This window comes from Eschscholzia californica, unplaced genomic scaffold (assembly GCF_041429995.1).
Source record: "Eschscholzia californica isolate CP2 unplaced genomic scaffold, dmEscCali1.0.p SCAF_3, whole genome shotgun sequence".
Classification (NCBI taxonomy): domain Eukaryota; kingdom Viridiplantae; phylum Streptophyta; class Magnoliopsida; order Ranunculales; family Papaveraceae; genus Eschscholzia; species Eschscholzia californica.
This window is the reverse complement of record NW_028238420.1, coordinates 52,268,017-52,284,561: the sequence shown is the minus strand read 5'-3', so window position 1 is coordinate 52,284,561 and position 16,545 is coordinate 52,268,017. Positions and strand designations below refer to the sequence as shown.

Sequence of the window (16,545 nt, the reverse complement as noted above, 5' to 3'; positions counted from 1 at the left end):
AACTAAATATGCAAACAGAATTAACGAGGTTCGGCTTTAAAGCCTACGTCCTCGGAAGAACAAGAAATCTTTATTGAAGGATAGATGAAGACGACTCACACAGCCCGCAAGTTCGTCCCAAGATGGTACCGTATAGTAATAACCTTCTATACTAAATCTTCGACGACCGAGAAATTAAACACCGCTCAAAACTATGAACAAAATTTCTCTCTCACTTGCTCTCTCTCTTAGGTCTCTAAAGAAGAGTTGTTGTTGAGTAGTTGTGTTGGTGTGTTTTACATTGGCACTCAAATCCCCTATTTATAATAATATAAGCCGGTCCAATTTGATTAATTAGAAACCAAACTTCAATTGGATTCTTCAACCGACTTCAATTGTGAAAGCCCTAACCGACCATTGTGTGTGAGAATACCGCCTCTCACAACTAAACCGCCTCTCACAACTAAACCGCCATAGGTTTGAAAACCGCCTCTTACAATCTAAAAAATTATTTATTTGTTCATTAGTGACCGGCACCCGAGCGACCAATACCCGGTTTGCCCGACTATCAAAACGGTCACGGACTGACACTTTGTTGGAGAAAAATCTGAAATGTCCGCTTGTTTTGTCCGGATGTCTGAGTAGACACGCTGGACTTGTGCCCGTTCCGCCCAGACCGTTGAGTTAGTGTTTGTTTCCCGCCCATCCGGACCGATTCCCACCCCTAGTTGTAAGTAACTTTCTCTCTGGAAATGCCTTGGTTGCACACGCAGATTTCCCTTCGAGTTAAAACATTCGTGCACGGGTTGAACAAGAGAATCACAAGTAGATTTTCTTGACAGAGTTAAAACATGTGTGCACGGGTTGAACAAGATATTAACTATGGTTGCACCAACTACCATGAACACTAGGGCAACATAAGTACGGAAATATAGAATTTAAGGCCAGGAAAAGAAGTTTGGACATAAGAATATAAATATCATTATCTCTTTCAGTGGCAGTACTGAGACTTATATTGAACAATAGCTCTAATGGAGATTTACCAAGACAATTCTTCCTGGTTTTCTTTCATCCTTCTTCTTCCTCTAATTCTTCTTCCTCTATTTTTGCTTCTCACTCATAAAACTAATAAAGATAGGAAGGAACTCAATCTTCCTCCTAGTCCTAGAAAAATTCCTATCATAGGTAACTTGCACCAACTTGGTAAGTTGCCTCACCGTTCATTACGGAAACTTTCTCAGGAATACGGTCCAGTAATGCTTCTTAAACTTGGTCAACTACCCACAATAGTAATCTCCTCAGCTGAAGCAGCAAAAGAGGTCTTGAAAACACATGATCTTGATTTTTGCAGTAGACCTCCTTTAGCTGGTCCTACACGTCTTTCGTACAACTTATTAGATATTGCTTTCGCCCCATATGGAGAGTACTGGAGAGAAATGAGGAAATTATGTGTTCTTGAAATTTTTAGTGTGAAAAGAGTTCAATCTTTTGCAGTTATTAGGGAAGAAGAAGTTGCATCTATGATTGATTCTCTCGTTCGAACTACTTGCTTGAGTACTAGTCCTGTTGATCTTTCTCAAAAGCTTATTTCACTAACTGATAGAGTTGTTTGTAGAATTGCTTTTGGAAAGAGTTATCGGAGAGAATCTGAAACGGGCAGATTTCAAGAAATGTTATGTGAAGTTGTGATAATGCTTTCTAGTTTTTCTGCATCAGATTTTTTCCCAAATAAGGTAGGTAGGTTCATTGATATATTGTCTGGACTACATGGAAGACTTGAGAAGATCTTCCATGAGTTTGATGATTTCTATCAAGGTGCTATCGACGAACATCTTGATCCAAAGAGGATGAAAACTGATCATGAAGACATTATAGATGTGATGTTGAAACTAAAGGAAGATCCATTTAGCGCAATTCGTCTTACTAATGATCATATCAAGGCAGTTCTTATGGTTAGTTATGCTTCCTTTTTCCATTATTATATCTTTCTTTTAAGTTTTATCAGCCAAGTTTCACCACCCCATCCATTAAGTTAAATCTATGCAGTACAAGCCTTGGCTAAATGTAAATCCAGTGGAAAACTTAAGGGCACACCCCCTTAAGGTCTTTGTTTTTTACCTATCAATATTGAATTTTTTGGCCAACAACTTGTAGCCCACTCGTTAAGTGCATCTACTCCGTAATGCGGAGGGTCCAGGTTCGATCTTATGGATGTACAAATCCAGAAATATCGAACTTGGGTATATTTCTGTAGACTTTAGGCCATTTCATTTCGTTGGGCTAGACCATTAACTCGGCGGGCTTTAAGCCAATAGCAATTTGGCAGCTATCGTGCTTATCACATATCTATCAATGCCTTTGTCAATATTCAAAAAAATATTGAACTTTTTGTGTTATGGATGCCCATTTCTGGAGAAAATTGATAATAATAGCTCACTTGTAACTGAATTTTCAGAATATATTCCTTGCTGGAGTGGACACATCTTCAATTACTATGACTTGGGCAATGGCAGAACTGGTTAGAAGGCCTGAATCAATGAAGAAAGTACAAGAAGAAATTAGGAATTATGTTGGAATGAAGAAAGGGAAGGTTGAAGAAGCAGATCTTAATCATTTTCATTACCTCAAGATGGTAGTGAAGGAAACTCTAAGACTTCACCCACCGGCTCCACTTTTGCTTCCACACGAAAGCATGAGGAATAGTAAGATCCTCGGCTACGACGTCTGCTCCCAAACAAGGATCCTTGTTAATGCATGGGCAATTGGCAGGAACCCTAATCACTGGGAGAAGCCTGATGAGTTCTTTCCTGAAAGGTTCATCAATAGCTCAATTGATTTTAGAGGACAGGATTTTGAGTTGTTACCGTTCGGAGCAGGTCGAAGAGGTTGTCCTGGTATTAATCTTGGGCTCGCGATGCTAGAGCTGGCACTGGCAAATCTACTATACCGTTTCGATTGGAAATTGCCAAAAGGGATGAAGATAGAAGACATAAATATGGATGAATCATATGGACTAACTGTCCACAAGAAAACTCCTCTTTTACTTGTACCTATCAAAGTAGCATAATTGGCAATCTATCAAGAGGTGGATCTAGAGATCGAATTGAACTAGTTGTGATCAAATGTTCTCCCCATTGGCTTCTTCCTCAACATTAGGTGCTGCCATGCAGGGACAAATCTATCAAGGGTCAATGGGATATATATATATATATATATATATATATATATATATATATATATATTTATATGTAAGGATATTTTCAATCATGTTCTTCTCTAGTTTCTTATTCTCCATTCTGTAGCTCAGTAGCTGTCTCATAAGCTGATAAGCTTTACTTTATTATCTATTGAAATGTACTTTAAAAGAAAATCACTTTCACCTTTGGGATCGGTCTCGGTTCCAATGTAAAGTTCTACAATCTAACAATTGATCTGGGGCTCAGGCCACCAATTTCAAGTTACCATCTAAATGATTGAGATAATGTTTGTCAGACACTATCTGGAAATTTGATTCTTATATTTACCAAGTGGAAGTTTGATGCCTTTGCAAGAAAATTACTGGAAACAAAAAGAGATAAAACATTTTCTTAGTTGATATGTTTATGAAACCCTTAAACAGGTGTAAACCCACTGTAAAATATGGTGTTGTAAGTAGGGGTCGGGTTTTGGTCAGGAAACATGGAACCCGCCCACGACTGTTCGAGTTCGAAGGGTCCGTGACCGTCTGATGCCCGAAGCAGTCCGTACCGCCCGACCGAAAGAGCTTAAGCGGACGGGCGCGGGCATAAGTTCTTAACCGCTGATCTGACCAAGTCTGCCCGCTTATATAGTCCGCCCGATCGAACCCGTCCATACCCGTTCTTTTATCCTACCCGTTATACCCGCCCACCAATATGATTGATTTTAAGCCTTTAAACTTGTAGGGTTAGCTGCAACTGTCAGATTTCAAAAGTAAAAAATAAAAATATAGAACCTTAGAAATCATTATTCTCAATCTTGTCTTAGCCTCTCTACTTCTCTAGTATCTCTCTCCTCCAAAATCTCAATATCTCATCAGTAATCTTAGAATCTACAATACACCGATCGTCATCCATGAGAAGAAGAATAAAACCGATCGTAATCCATGAGAAATCTCAATGATTATATTTTAATTTTGTATCCATTTATTTTTTGGAATTGTAAAGTGAGAGTTTAAAAAGTGAAAGTTATATTTAGCTACTAAACAGTTTTTAATTTCGAATAAAAAATTATATATTTGTTCATTAGTGACCGGCACCCGACCGACCGATACCCGGTTTGCCCGACTATCAAAACGGTCACGGACTGACACTTTGTTGGAGAAAAATCCGAAATGTCCGCCTGTTTTGTCCGGATGTCCGAGTAGACACGCTAGACTTGTGCCCGTCCCGCCCAGACCGTTGAGCTAGTGTCTGTTTCCCGCCCATCCGGACCGATTCCCACCCCTAGTTGTAAGTAACTTTCTCTCTGGAAATGCCTTGGTTGCACAGGCAGATTTCCCTTCGAGTTAAACCATTCATAAAGTTAAACGTCGACGCATCTTTTGCCAATAACATAGAACTAGCCGGCATAGGTTGTATCATCAGTTCGATGTCAGAATGCTGAAGAATGTGAAAGTATCGCCATCCTATTCAGCGTTAGATGGGCAATAGAGTTGAACATCACCCATGCTCATATCGAAAGTGATAACCAAGCTCTAATACTCATCAACGGTCAAAATGTTGGCCTTCACTGGCAATCCAAAAAGATTATGCAACAAGTGAAAGAACTCAAAGACAAATTTGCCGGTATGATATTCACCTTCGTTCCTAGGGATTGCAATGCTCAGGCAGATGCACTAGCAAAATGGGGCAGAACAAATGATCACAGGAAAGTTTGGAATGTAATACCCTCTTTTATTACTGCTTTACGCTAAAAAACTTTGTATTTGATTGTTCAGTAATGTTTTTTTCCTTCTTAAAAAATCTAGCATGAACACTAGGGCAACATACGTACGGAAATATAGAATTTAAGGCCAGGAAAAGAAGTTTGGACATAAGAATATAAATATCATTATCTCTTTAAGTGGCAGTACTGAGACTTATATTGAACAGTAGCTCTAATGGAGATTTACCAAGACAATTCTTCCTGGTTTTCTTTCATCCTTCTTCTTCCTCTAATTCTTCTTCCTCTGTTTTTTCTTCTCACTCAAAAAACTAATAAAGACAGGAATAAACTCAATCTTCCTCCTAGTCCTAGAAAAATTCCTATCATAGGTAACTTGCACCAACTTGGTCTGTTGCCTCACCGTTCACTGCAGAAACTCTCTCAGAAACACGGTCCTGTAATGCTTCTTCAACTTGGTCAAGTACCCACAGTAGTAATCTCCTCAGCTGAAGCAGCAAAAGAGGTCTTGAAAACACATGATCTTGATTTTTGCAGTAGACCACCTTTAGCTGGTCCTAAACGTCTTTCGTATAACTACTTAGATATTTCTTTCTCCCCATATGGAGAGTACTGGAGACAAATTAGGAAATTATGTGTTCTTGAAATTTTTAGTATGAAAAGAGTTCAATCTTTTGCAGCTATTAGGGAAGAAGAAGTTGCATCTATGATTGATTCTCTTGTTAAAACTACTTGTTCGAATACTAGTCCTGTCGATCTCTCTCAAAAGCTTATCTCACTAACTGATAGAATTGTTTGTAGAATTGCTTTTGGAAAGAGTTATCAGAGAGAATCTGAAATGGTTAGATTTCAAGAAATGTTATGTGAAGTTATGATAATGTTTTCTAGTTTTTCTGCATCAGATTTTTTCCCAAATAAGGTTGGTAGGTTCATTGACATTTTATCTGGACTACATGGAAGACTTGAGAAGATCTTCCATGAGTTTGATGATTTTTATCAACGTGCTATCGACGATCATCTTGATCCAGAGAGGATGAAAACTGATCGTGAAGACATTATAGATGTGATGTTGAAACTAAAGGAAGATCCATTTAGCACAATTCATCTTACTAAAGATCATATCAAGGCAGTTCTTATGGTTAGTTATTCTTTCTTTTTCCAATATTATATCTTTCTTTTATTTGTGGAGCCAATTTTGAGCACCTCATCCATTTAAGTTGAATCTATCCAGTACGAGGCCTTGCTAAAAGTAATTCCAAATAGGACCCTTACCAGAAACAAAAATGATTTGGGGACTCCCTGAGGGCATAGTCCGTGGTGTACTCCCCCTCACAGGACAAAGGCATTTTGATTTTTTCAGTCTGACAAAAAAGGTGAAAAGACTAAAATGACTTTGTCCTGTGAGGAGGAGTACATCAGGGAGTATGCCCAGGGAATCCCCCTATCAGCTCTGTACCAGAAAAGATATAGTCCATATGTAGTTACAAACATTAAATCCAGTGAAAAACTGAAGGACACCCTTAAATGTAAAAAGATCTGCCGTCTGGTTGTATATTATACTGCTAAGCTTTTATTTAAGTGATACACATTCATGAGTACAGTAGTATCCTAAACAATTTCATATTCAAACTGGTAAATGAGGGTGGGCCCAGGGTCTAGGCGACCCAGGCCGCCTAGGGACTCCAAAATTAGGACCCCCAATTTATATAATGTTATAAGATATTATTATGATATGTGTTATTTTATACACATATATATCAAATTTGTTTGGGTAGTAAAGTTGGCAGAGTAGTTGATTAATGAATCTAAGGTCAAGTATTCGACTCCCTCGACTAGTTTTTCCGTTAAAAACAACCTAATTAATAGTAAAATTAAGAGACAGTCATAACATTTAAACTTAATCAACTACTCACGGAAGTCTAAAAGACACCTGAATAAAAGAAAAATCAAATTAAACACATTTTTTTCGACTTAAAGTGCAGGAGGGCGTCGATACGTTTGCCTAGAGCCCCCAGAAGTCAGGGCTGGTACTGGGTAAAATACAAGATAACCAAATTTCCTTGTACCAAAAGGTGTATCTATATCTTATATGAATCATAAAAAGATCTATTGTAACGATCATAATGCATAATAACAAAATCCTATTTGTTCTTCAATTTTGATACGATATCGCTTTTTTCGTAAATCTTTTGTTTCTCGTCATAATGCGTTATAGACAGAAATAATACGTCATGAACAAACACAACATAATATAGTTGTTCATTATACATTACGAGCAAAAAAATAAATGCGGTTATCAAAATAAATTCATCCATTTCCATTTGACAAGTTTTCAACGCTTTGTTATCTATTAGAGGTAAGATTTTATCATTAGTTCATCATTAATGTCACTTCGAACTAGAGAGATATTGAATCGAGAAAGAAACCGAGTATATCATCATCTGATTAAGTTCATTTGTAGTTTTTCTCTTTAAAACAATAATTGTTACATTAATTACAACCAATTCAATTTTTCATTTGACGCTTCCGTTTGTCTGTTTATAGTATTACATAGAAAATTTGTGGAAGGCGCTTGGATATATTTTTTTTTTTGTCGAAACATGGTTCTTTTGATATATAGTTTCATAAAATTTAGTATCTCTTCAGATCAAAATGATCTCTTTTTAGGGGTTTTTTTGTGTCTAGAAATCCCTTATTTTTCACAACATTTATGAATTATCATAATACCTAAATGTTTTTCATACTGCGTTATTTTCCAATACATTTGTGTGTCATGTAGAAAAGGCGAGGAGTAAAAACGTCATTCTCGCCACTCGGACCTCTATCTATTTTCCGAGCCAAGATTCTCGTACCATAGGGTGGATTTATAGCCCAAGCTCCAAAATGTACCATGAATTACCTAAAAAGTGTACCCCTAGTGTACTGTGTATTATAGTCTATATGTGGTAGTACATTGCAAACCAGGTTTCTTTGTGATATTATATTGCAAACCAGTACCTTTCATTTGTGTGTGCAAGATGATTCAAGTACCGCCCAAGTTGACCGCCTACATGACAACCTCATACAAGACAAGGGGCAAATCGGCATATCTATCTATGATTTATTTGGTAAATTCCAAAATAAGATGTCATGCGAAAAAATGATTTGTTTGTTGAATCTCAAATTTTTTAAAATTTTAAGTTTTTTACATATTCGTATTGAACTTATTGTGTTAAGCCTTGGACCCAAAATAGATAATAACAACTCATTTATAACTGAATTTTCAGGATATATTCCTTGCGGGAGTGGACACATCTTCTATCACTATGACATGGGCAATGGCAGAACTGGTTAGAAGGCCTGAATCAATGAAGAAAGTACAACAAGAAATTAGAAGTTTCTTGGGGATGAAGAAAGGGAAGGTTGAAGAAGCAGATCTTAATCATTTTCATTACCTCAAGATGGTAGTGAAGGAAACTCTAAGACTTCACCCACCAATTCCACTTATGCTTTCACATGAAAGCATGAGGAATAGTAAGATCCTCGGCTACGCCGTCTACTCCAAAACAAGGGTCATTGTCAATGCATGGGCAATTGGTAGGAACCCTAGTTACTGGTACAAACCTGATGAATTTTTTCCCGAAAGGTTCATTAATAGTTCAATTGATTTTAGAGGACAGGATTTTGAGTTGTTACCATTCGGAGCAGGTCGAAGAGGTTGTCCTGGTATTAATCTTGGACTCTCAATGGTAGAGCTGGCACTGGCAAATCTACTATACCGTTTTGATTGGAAATTGCCAAAAGGGATGAAGATAGAAGACATAAATATGGATGAATCATTTGGACTAACTGTCCACAAGAAAACTCCTCTTTTACTTGTACCTATCAAAGTAGCATAATTGCCAATCTATCAAGAGGTGGATCTAGCAAATGTTCTCCCTCAATCCCCATTGGTTTCTTCCTCAACATTGGGTGATGATAAGCAGGGACAAATCTATCAAGGGTCAATGGGATATATATATATATATATGTTTGCAATCATGTTCTTCTCTAGTTTCTTACTTCTCCATTCTGTAGCTCAGTGGCTGTCTCATACGCTGATATGCTCTACTTAGACTACTTGTCTCATAATTTATTATCTATTGGAAGATACTTTAAAAGAAAATCACTTTCACTTTCACCTTTGGGACCGGCCTCGATTTTAACGTTCTACAATCTAACAATTGATCTGGGCTTAGGCCACCAATTTCAAGTTATCATCTAAAATTCTAAATGATCGAGATAATGTTTGTCAGACACTACACTTAATATTACCAATTAAGGTTGTGTTTGTTTTTTATTTGGCGTCTGAATCTGAATTCGCTGAATCTGAATTGGCTGAACTGAATTGGATGAATCTGAAAAATCTGAATTATTTTACTAGCTAGATGTTTGTTTTCTTAATCTGAAATATCAAGTCTGAATTATGCTTTTGACATTTATACCCTCATGGATATTGTTAAGAAAAAACCCTAATTTCTAAACATCGGTTTCCATCACTTTTCTGCCTCTCTTTCCCCAACTGGTCTACTCCATCATTTATTCTCCCCTCTCCCTCCCCCTCTCTCTCTACAGGAAACAACAAAATTGGAAGAAAGCTATAAGTTCATCTCAACTCGTTTCACCGGCGGTAATCTTATTTCCAACAAGATATGTGTTGAATCAAAACCCTAACCATTCGACATAAGAAACCTGGTTCTATCGTTGTTGTGTTCAAGTTCTCCATTAAAGCTCCTCCTCCATGACCGACGCTGTCGATATTAGTCATCTCTCTCTAGTTTTTCGTCGGTATAACTATTTAACCTAACCCCTCGCCACATCCGGCGAGGGTTCGAGCCGAAAACAAACCTAAACCCTCCCCAGATCTGGCGAGGGTTCATAGACCTTCCTCCAGTGACTTTCATGGTAAATCTTGTAGTGATCTTGGTTGTGTTTTCTGGGATTTCGGTGGTGGTTTGGTGGTGGTGGTGGTAGTTTGGTGGTGGTGGTAGTGGTGGCTCGGTGGTTCGGTGGCAGTAGTGGCTCGGTGGTAGTGGTGACTCGGTGGTAGGGGTGGTGGTGTTGGTGGCTGTTCGTTGGTGGTGGTGGTTTGGTTGACTTTGGTGAAAATTGAGACAAAATTTATAAATTATAGGGGCAATGAACGTCATTTTACATATTTCAGAAATTGGGTTCTTATTTCAGACTTGTTTTGAAGTCTGAAATAAGTGGGCTCTTTTTCAGTCCATTCAGACAAGGCCCAAATTCAGCTAAGTTTTCATATTTTTTTAAATTGAAAATCAAACATCTGAAATCTGAATTGGATTCCAATTGAGATTTCAGATCTGAAAATATTAAAAAACAAACAGCACCTAATACTACTAACTAAAACTACTAACTAAAACTACTATAGTTATTAAATACTAATTGAAACACAATAACAATGAATTAAAATACTCATGCACAACTACGATCACATATACATATCTATTATCTAGTACATGTTTAGTTTACAGTAATTCTTAGTCTGATCCGACTAGCTGAAAAATCCTGATTCTGCCGTTGCCTTGGAGCAAAAACTTAATCCACCCGAAAAGGTTACACACCCAAGCGGAGGTATCAAGTAGTAATCCGGCAAAGCCGGGATCGATCCAAGGATAGGAAGGCAATTTGGATATCGAAGGGTCTTATCCCTCGGTCTAGATATTAAAAGCTAACTTAGACTAAAAGGAGAAAAACAAAGGTAAACGAGGGTTTTGATTGAATAAGCAATGAAGAAAACAATTAAAGCAAGTAAAACTAAATTAAACGAGAAAGTAAACGGGCGAGAGAGATTCGAGAGAAGAGTCGGAGGAACAAGAGTCGGGAGACGGTAAGACTCGATTCGGGCAATAAATAAGTGAGAGAGGTGTCGAAGTCCGGGAATCCATAATGATAAACCTACGACTATATGTAGTCCGATTTGGTGTGTCGAGGTACAATCGATATTCGACTCCTAAAGTAGATGTCTCTAAGTACTATGTATATCCGGAGATCATACTTAGTCAAACAAACATCATAATCGGTTAATCCCGAGTCATCGAAAGTGTCGTCTAGTCGCCTAACTATGTGAAGTGCATGACAAGACACATGAAATTATGACTTAGACTACTATCGATATCGAATACTTCGTTTCGTCTATTAACTATGCGAAGTGCTTGACAAGACACATGAAAATACGATCAAAACGATAATCGAAATAAATGAACATCAATTTATAATCAAAACATCAAATCATATTAAACATAGTCACGAATTCATCACATTTCATCTCATATAATCGACAAACTAAAGTTAGCTAAACATGGTGATTCAATAAGAAATGGAAAGGAAATGGTGAGAGAATCCCCCTTTTTCGATGTTGGTTCGAGGCTAAGATCGTCGGAAAATATGAGTCTTTAAGGTGCAGCCGATCTCCCCTTAGCAAATTTCTGGGTTCCCCATAGCGACCACCATCATCTTCTCCATTTATCACAAACCTCCATTAAAGCTAAACCCTAGCTTTCTCTCTCTACTAATTTCTAACCCAAAATCAAATCAAACTACATGGGAAGCAAGATCAAGACATGGGGAGCAAAAGCCCTAAGGTTTCCGGCCAAGAAAGTGACCGGAAACCCTAGATAATACCGGCCAAAGAAACAAAAAATCCGGCCAAGAAACATGAAGGTTCCGGCCACATAGGTGCTGTCCCGTGCGAAGAAGCTGCTGCAGCCGCATCCCGTGAGGAAGGTGCTGCTCGGAGCAGCTCTGGTCGCGTTTGCAGCAGCTGCCGGTCGCGTTTCTGCCGGTCTGTTGCTCCCGTGAAGGCCTTAGCAGCTGCTGCTGCTGCTGGAAGCTTCCGTCCGAGCTCGGGAAGCTTCCCGAGCAGCAGCTCGGCTGCTCCCGTGCAATTCCCGAGCTGCTCCTATGCCGGAGCAGCTGCTGTCCGCTCCTTGTGTGGTGCCGGCCAAGTTGGCCGGCACCCCTCCTCTCTTCCTCTCTAACTCAAACTCTCAAACCCTTCTTGCTTCTCTAGGTTTTTGGTGATGAACACTCAAACCCTAGCCACCTCTCCTTGCCTCTTTCCCTTCCTTGGTTGTTGAATGATGAAGAAGATGAATAGTGTCTTGACCCTCTCTTTTTACTCAAACCCTAGACTTAGTCAAGACTTGACTTTGACTCAAACTTGAGTCCATAAAGAGGGTGCCTCCAAAATCTCTTCCTTCTTTCATCTTCTTTGGGCTTGGGTTTTGTTCCTTCATATCTAGGCTCTTGGGTTTTAGACTTGGGCTTTAATCTTCACTTGGAAATCAAGGGGGGGTGCCTTCATAGAATTTTTGTTTTAAGACCGAACCTCGACTTCTTTCTTTCACAAATTCCCCGTCCGAACTCGGAATTGACTTCCGTTTTCACCGTTGGGCTCGTCTTTGACTCCTCTTCTCATATGATTTGCTTGAAGTCTTTTTCTCTCATTTTGGGCACATGAAATGATAGTGATAATTCGCCTCCTTTATTCCTAATTCCATGTTTAGCTCCAAATATGGTACCTAAACAAGAAAAACACATAAAATATTATTGATAACACTCGAAAATGACTAATTAGTCTAAGTTAGGCTCTCCAAATGTGACATTTTAGTGTCACATCAACAAGCCTGACATCGTTTGATGCAGTATGAGCATGTGATACCTTAGGGAAAGAGAATAGTCGCCTCTATTATAAATACTTAACAAAATATTTCCTCATCCCAATCTTAAATTGGGTTCAAGACATTAAAGTACGGTAGTAGTTAGAAATATGATCGAAGACATTAAAGTATATTTTCTTTAGTTTTCCAAGTTATATTTTGACAGAAAAAAAAAGTCGTTAGGTGTACACTTCGTCATAGTTACCCCACATCCATGAACCTGATTACTACAGAAAATGCGAAATAATGTCAAATTGGTAGACTTAAAAAATTGTTATGGACATTCTTTTCTATTGAAGTATTTCGACTGATAAAGAAAATGACTTTTATAAGAAAAACATGGCAAGATTTATCAAATCAAGCTATGACTTTAAAAAAAAATATCTGGAACAAAAATACTAACAACATGACCATAACTTCATTTATTAAATTACACTTTTAGGTGGTAATAAGAAACACAAAGTACGAAAACACTCATTAAGCTATCTTTTTTGTTTCACGGAAACAGTAATATTCGAACTCTGGTTTCTGCAGTGGAGATACATACATGTTGTCTCTAAACCAAAGTGAGTTTGCCGAGCCATGCATCTTGTAAGAGAGAGTCACCCTCTAGGCATTTGGTCGAACACCTTAAGGACGAAGAAGAGCAGCTCAACTGAATTAACGGCTTCAGGGATATGCGCGCCCCTGCTCTTAAAATGGAGCGCCCACATTATTACAACGAGGCAGCCTGGAAGTGTGCGCGTATAGTAGTAGTTTTGTTTAGTGTTAGTTAAGAAGTCTGTTAGTGTTAGTTAAGAGTTGGTTAAGTTCCGTTTATCTCTCTCTCTAAACCTTCATTATATAAGAAGGTCTTGTGTAATTGAACAACCAGTTAAGTTGAGAAGTAATCGAATTAATCTTCAAGAAACTTAGTTTTTCATGGTATCAGAGCCAGAAAAGAAACCCTAGAAATCGATTTTCAAAGAAAGATTGAAATCAAGGAACAACAAAGGGAGCTGATCTTCTGTCATCAAGGAATCAGAGATACAGTCTTCTTCTTCACCATCACCATTAAGCAAATCAAACTTCAACCATTGAAAAGATGAATCCAAATCAAAATCAGGAAACCTATAATCCGAATCTTACAAATTTAATATCTGCTAGATTAGATGGAACAAATTTTCTGGTTTGGAAAGATCAGGTAGAAAATGCCCTGATTGGAAACGATTTAGTGTGCTACATTGATGGCACCTTGAGTGAACCCTCTCAGTTAGTTGTAGAGGATGGAAGAGAGGTGGTAAATCCAGCCTATCTTCAATGGAGGAAAACAGATAGTTTCGTTAAGTCTTGCGTAAAAGCAACCATTACCCATTCAATTGCTTCTGACATTTTAGGGTTAAAGACCTCAAGAGAAATTTGGTGTTATTTGGAAATGGTATTTCTTCAAGAATTTGAAGCTCAAAAATCTTCTTTAAGAAATAAACTCCAAAATTTAAAGAAAGGGTCTTCCTCCATTTCTGAATTCTTGAGTAAGATCAAAAATTTGGCCGACTCCCTTGTAGCAGTCAATGACAAAGTCAGTGATAATGAATTAACTAGGATAGCTCTTCAAGGTCTAGGGAAAGAATACTCCCAATTTGTTATCACCATTCAGAATAGAGATGGTGTACTTAGCTTTGGGGAATTAAGGAGTAGGTTAATTCACCATGAACAGTGGTTAAAAGAGCAAGAAACAAGTGAGGATCCAAGTGAGTCATATTTTGTTAAGAAATTTCAAAACAGAAGTAACACTAGATCATCACCTATGAGGTTTTCAAACCAGACCCAAAGTCTTGAAAATGGTCAAAAACCATCATTTAGGTCAAATATGAGAGCTCCTTCTCAGCCAAGAAATAATTTCTTTGATTTCACCACAGTTCCTTGTGGGATATGTTACAAGTGGGGTCACACAGCTAGACAATGCAGGTTAAGATTTAAGGACTTCTCCTCTGAGAATTCAAAATCAGCTAGCAGGAATTTTGCTAATCTTCACCTTCAAGAAATAGATGAAGATGAAGAAGAGGAGGAAGATAACTCAAATTTACAAGAGGAAGAAGAGGAACAAGCCCATTTTGGGGCTGAGAAAGAAGTTGAGGTTCAAAAAGATGAGAAGAGTTATCTATCCTTGAATGAAAAAGATAAAAAGTGGATAGCTGATACAGGAGCAACCAACCACTACCACTCCTACCTATCAAATTTTCCAGCTCCCTTCACTTCCATCAAATGTGGACATGTCTGCTCCATCTTACCATTCCACATACTCTCTAGATGATCAAGCATTTCCATTTTCTCCTTCCACTGCAACCTCAGAAGCTAATGACCCCTCTCTTCATTCATCACATAGTCCTACTATACCTGATCCACCTCAAGAAGAAGTACCCAGTGAATTCAACACTCATCCTATGCAGACAAGGTTGAAAAGTGGTATTGTTAAACCCAAGTCCATCCCTGATCATGTGGCCCACTTCTCTGTCCCTCATGCTCTTGCTTCTGTTCAAAAGGGTCCATTACCTTCTATCCCAGAACCTACAAGTTATAAGAGTGCTATTAAGGATCCTAATTGGAAGAAGGCAATGGAAGATGAATTTCAAGCTTTGATGAGAAATAAAACTTGGTCTCTCATACCCAAAACTTCAAATATGAATATACTTGGTTGTAAGTGGGTATTCAAGGTTAAGTATAATTCAAATGGGACTGTTGAGAGATACAAGGCTAGGCTTGTAGCTCAAGGGTACTCTCAGCAAGAAGGAATTGACTATGTTGAGACTTTCAGTCCAGTAGTCAAGATTCAAACAATTAGGGTGATTCTTACTGTGGCAATCTCCCATCATTGGCCTATTCAGCAGCTTGATGTGTCAAATGCCTTTCTTCATGGGCATCTTACTGAGACTGTTTATATGAAACAGCCACCAGGCTTTGCTGACCCTCAATCTCCTACTTCTGTGTGCCACCTTCATAAGGCTCTCTATGGCCTGAAACAAGCCCCAAGGGCTTGGTTTACAAGATTCTCTACTTATCTTCAAAATTGGGGTTTTATTAGAAGTGCTTCTGACACTTCAATGTTTGTTTTCATCTCTGCTGGCCAAATGATGGTTCTTCTTCTATATGTGGATGATATCATCCTTACTGGTACCTCAGCCTCTCTCTTAGATCAGTTGTTTGCTGCTTTGGCTGAGGAATTTGCTATGAAAAGACTTGGCAACATCAACTATTTCTTGGGTATTGAAGTTCAGAGAACTCCCTCCTCATTGCTTCTTACTCAAACTAAGTACACTCTTGAGCTGTTGGACAAGTCAGGACTTTCTGATTCTAAGCCTAGCCTGGTTCCTATTTCAGCAGGAAAGAGGTTTTCAAAATTTGATGGTGATCTCATTGATAATCCTATATTCTACAGGAGCATGGTTGGTGGGTTGCAATATGCCACCATGACTAGGCCTGACTTGACTTATAGTGTCAACTACCTGTCCCAATTTATGCATGAGCCAAGGACTGCTCACTTGATTCTTCTTAAGAAGGTGTTAAGGTACTTGAAAGGGACTATTGGTGCAGGTATAATCATAAAGTCAGGAGATGTGTCCATTCTCAAAGGGTTTTCTGACTCAGATTGGGCAGGATGTCCGGATACTAGAAGATCCACAAGTGGATACTGTGTCTTTCTAAGTTCTTCCTTAGTGTCCTGGTCTTCTAAGAAGCAGGCTACTGTTTCTAGGTCCTCAACTGAGGCTGAGTATCGGGCTTTGTCAATGGCAACCTCTGAGTTATTATGGTTATCTTACTTGTTGGAAGAACTTGGTGTTTCAATTGTTACTCCACTTAGTCTGTCCTGTGACAATATGGGTGCAAAATTGTTGGCCTCCAATCCGGTCTTTCATGCTAGGACTAAGTACATCGAGATAGATTATCATTTCATCCGAGACTTGGTTATGAACTCTACTTTGAACAT

At 38.4% G+C, this 16,545-nt stretch overlaps 2 protein-coding genes across 2 annotated transcripts; both read left to right on the top strand.

The window, feature by feature from the left end:
- The first annotated feature begins 954 nt into the window (after positions 1-954).
- LOC147551684 (cytochrome P450 71B36-like) lies at positions 955-3,102 on the top strand. The gene is made up of 2 exons (XM_086671992.1): positions 955-1,931; positions 2,435-3,102. The coding sequence occupies exons 1-2, from the start codon at positions 1,011-1,013 to the stop codon at positions 3,044-3,046; spliced, it is 1,533 nt and encodes a 510-aa protein (XP_086528118.1). The 5' UTR covers positions 955-1,010; the 3' UTR covers positions 3,047-3,102.
- Positions 3,103-5,018: 1,916 nt separating this feature from the next.
- LOC147551683 (cytochrome P450 71B2-like) lies at positions 5,019-9,025 on the top strand. Its single transcript, XM_086666330.1, has 2 exons — positions 5,019-6,019; positions 8,148-9,025. Exons 1-2 carry the CDS (start codon positions 5,099-5,101, stop codon positions 8,757-8,759), a joined length of 1,533 nt encoding a protein of 510 aa, XP_086522456.1. The 5' UTR covers positions 5,019-5,098; the 3' UTR covers positions 8,760-9,025.
- The last annotated feature ends 7,520 nt before the right edge of the window (positions 9,026-16,545 follow it).

Excerpts from the sequence above, each read along its gene's own strand:
- LOC147551684 (XM_086671992.1), top strand. The coding sequence starts at position 1,011 with ATGGAGATTTACCAAGACAATTCTTCCTGGTTTTCTTTCATCCTTCTT. Across the intron at positions 1,932-2,434 it reads ATATCAAGGCAGTTCTTATG|AATATATTCCTTGCTGGAGT; the intron begins GTTAGTTATGCT and ends CTGAATTTTCAG.
- LOC147551683 (XM_086666330.1), top strand. The coding sequence starts at position 5,099 with ATGGAGATTTACCAAGACAATTCTTCCTGGTTTTCTTTCATCCTTCTT. Across the intron at positions 6,020-8,147 it reads ATATCAAGGCAGTTCTTATG|GATATATTCCTTGCGGGAGT; the intron begins GTTAGTTATTCT and ends CTGAATTTTCAG.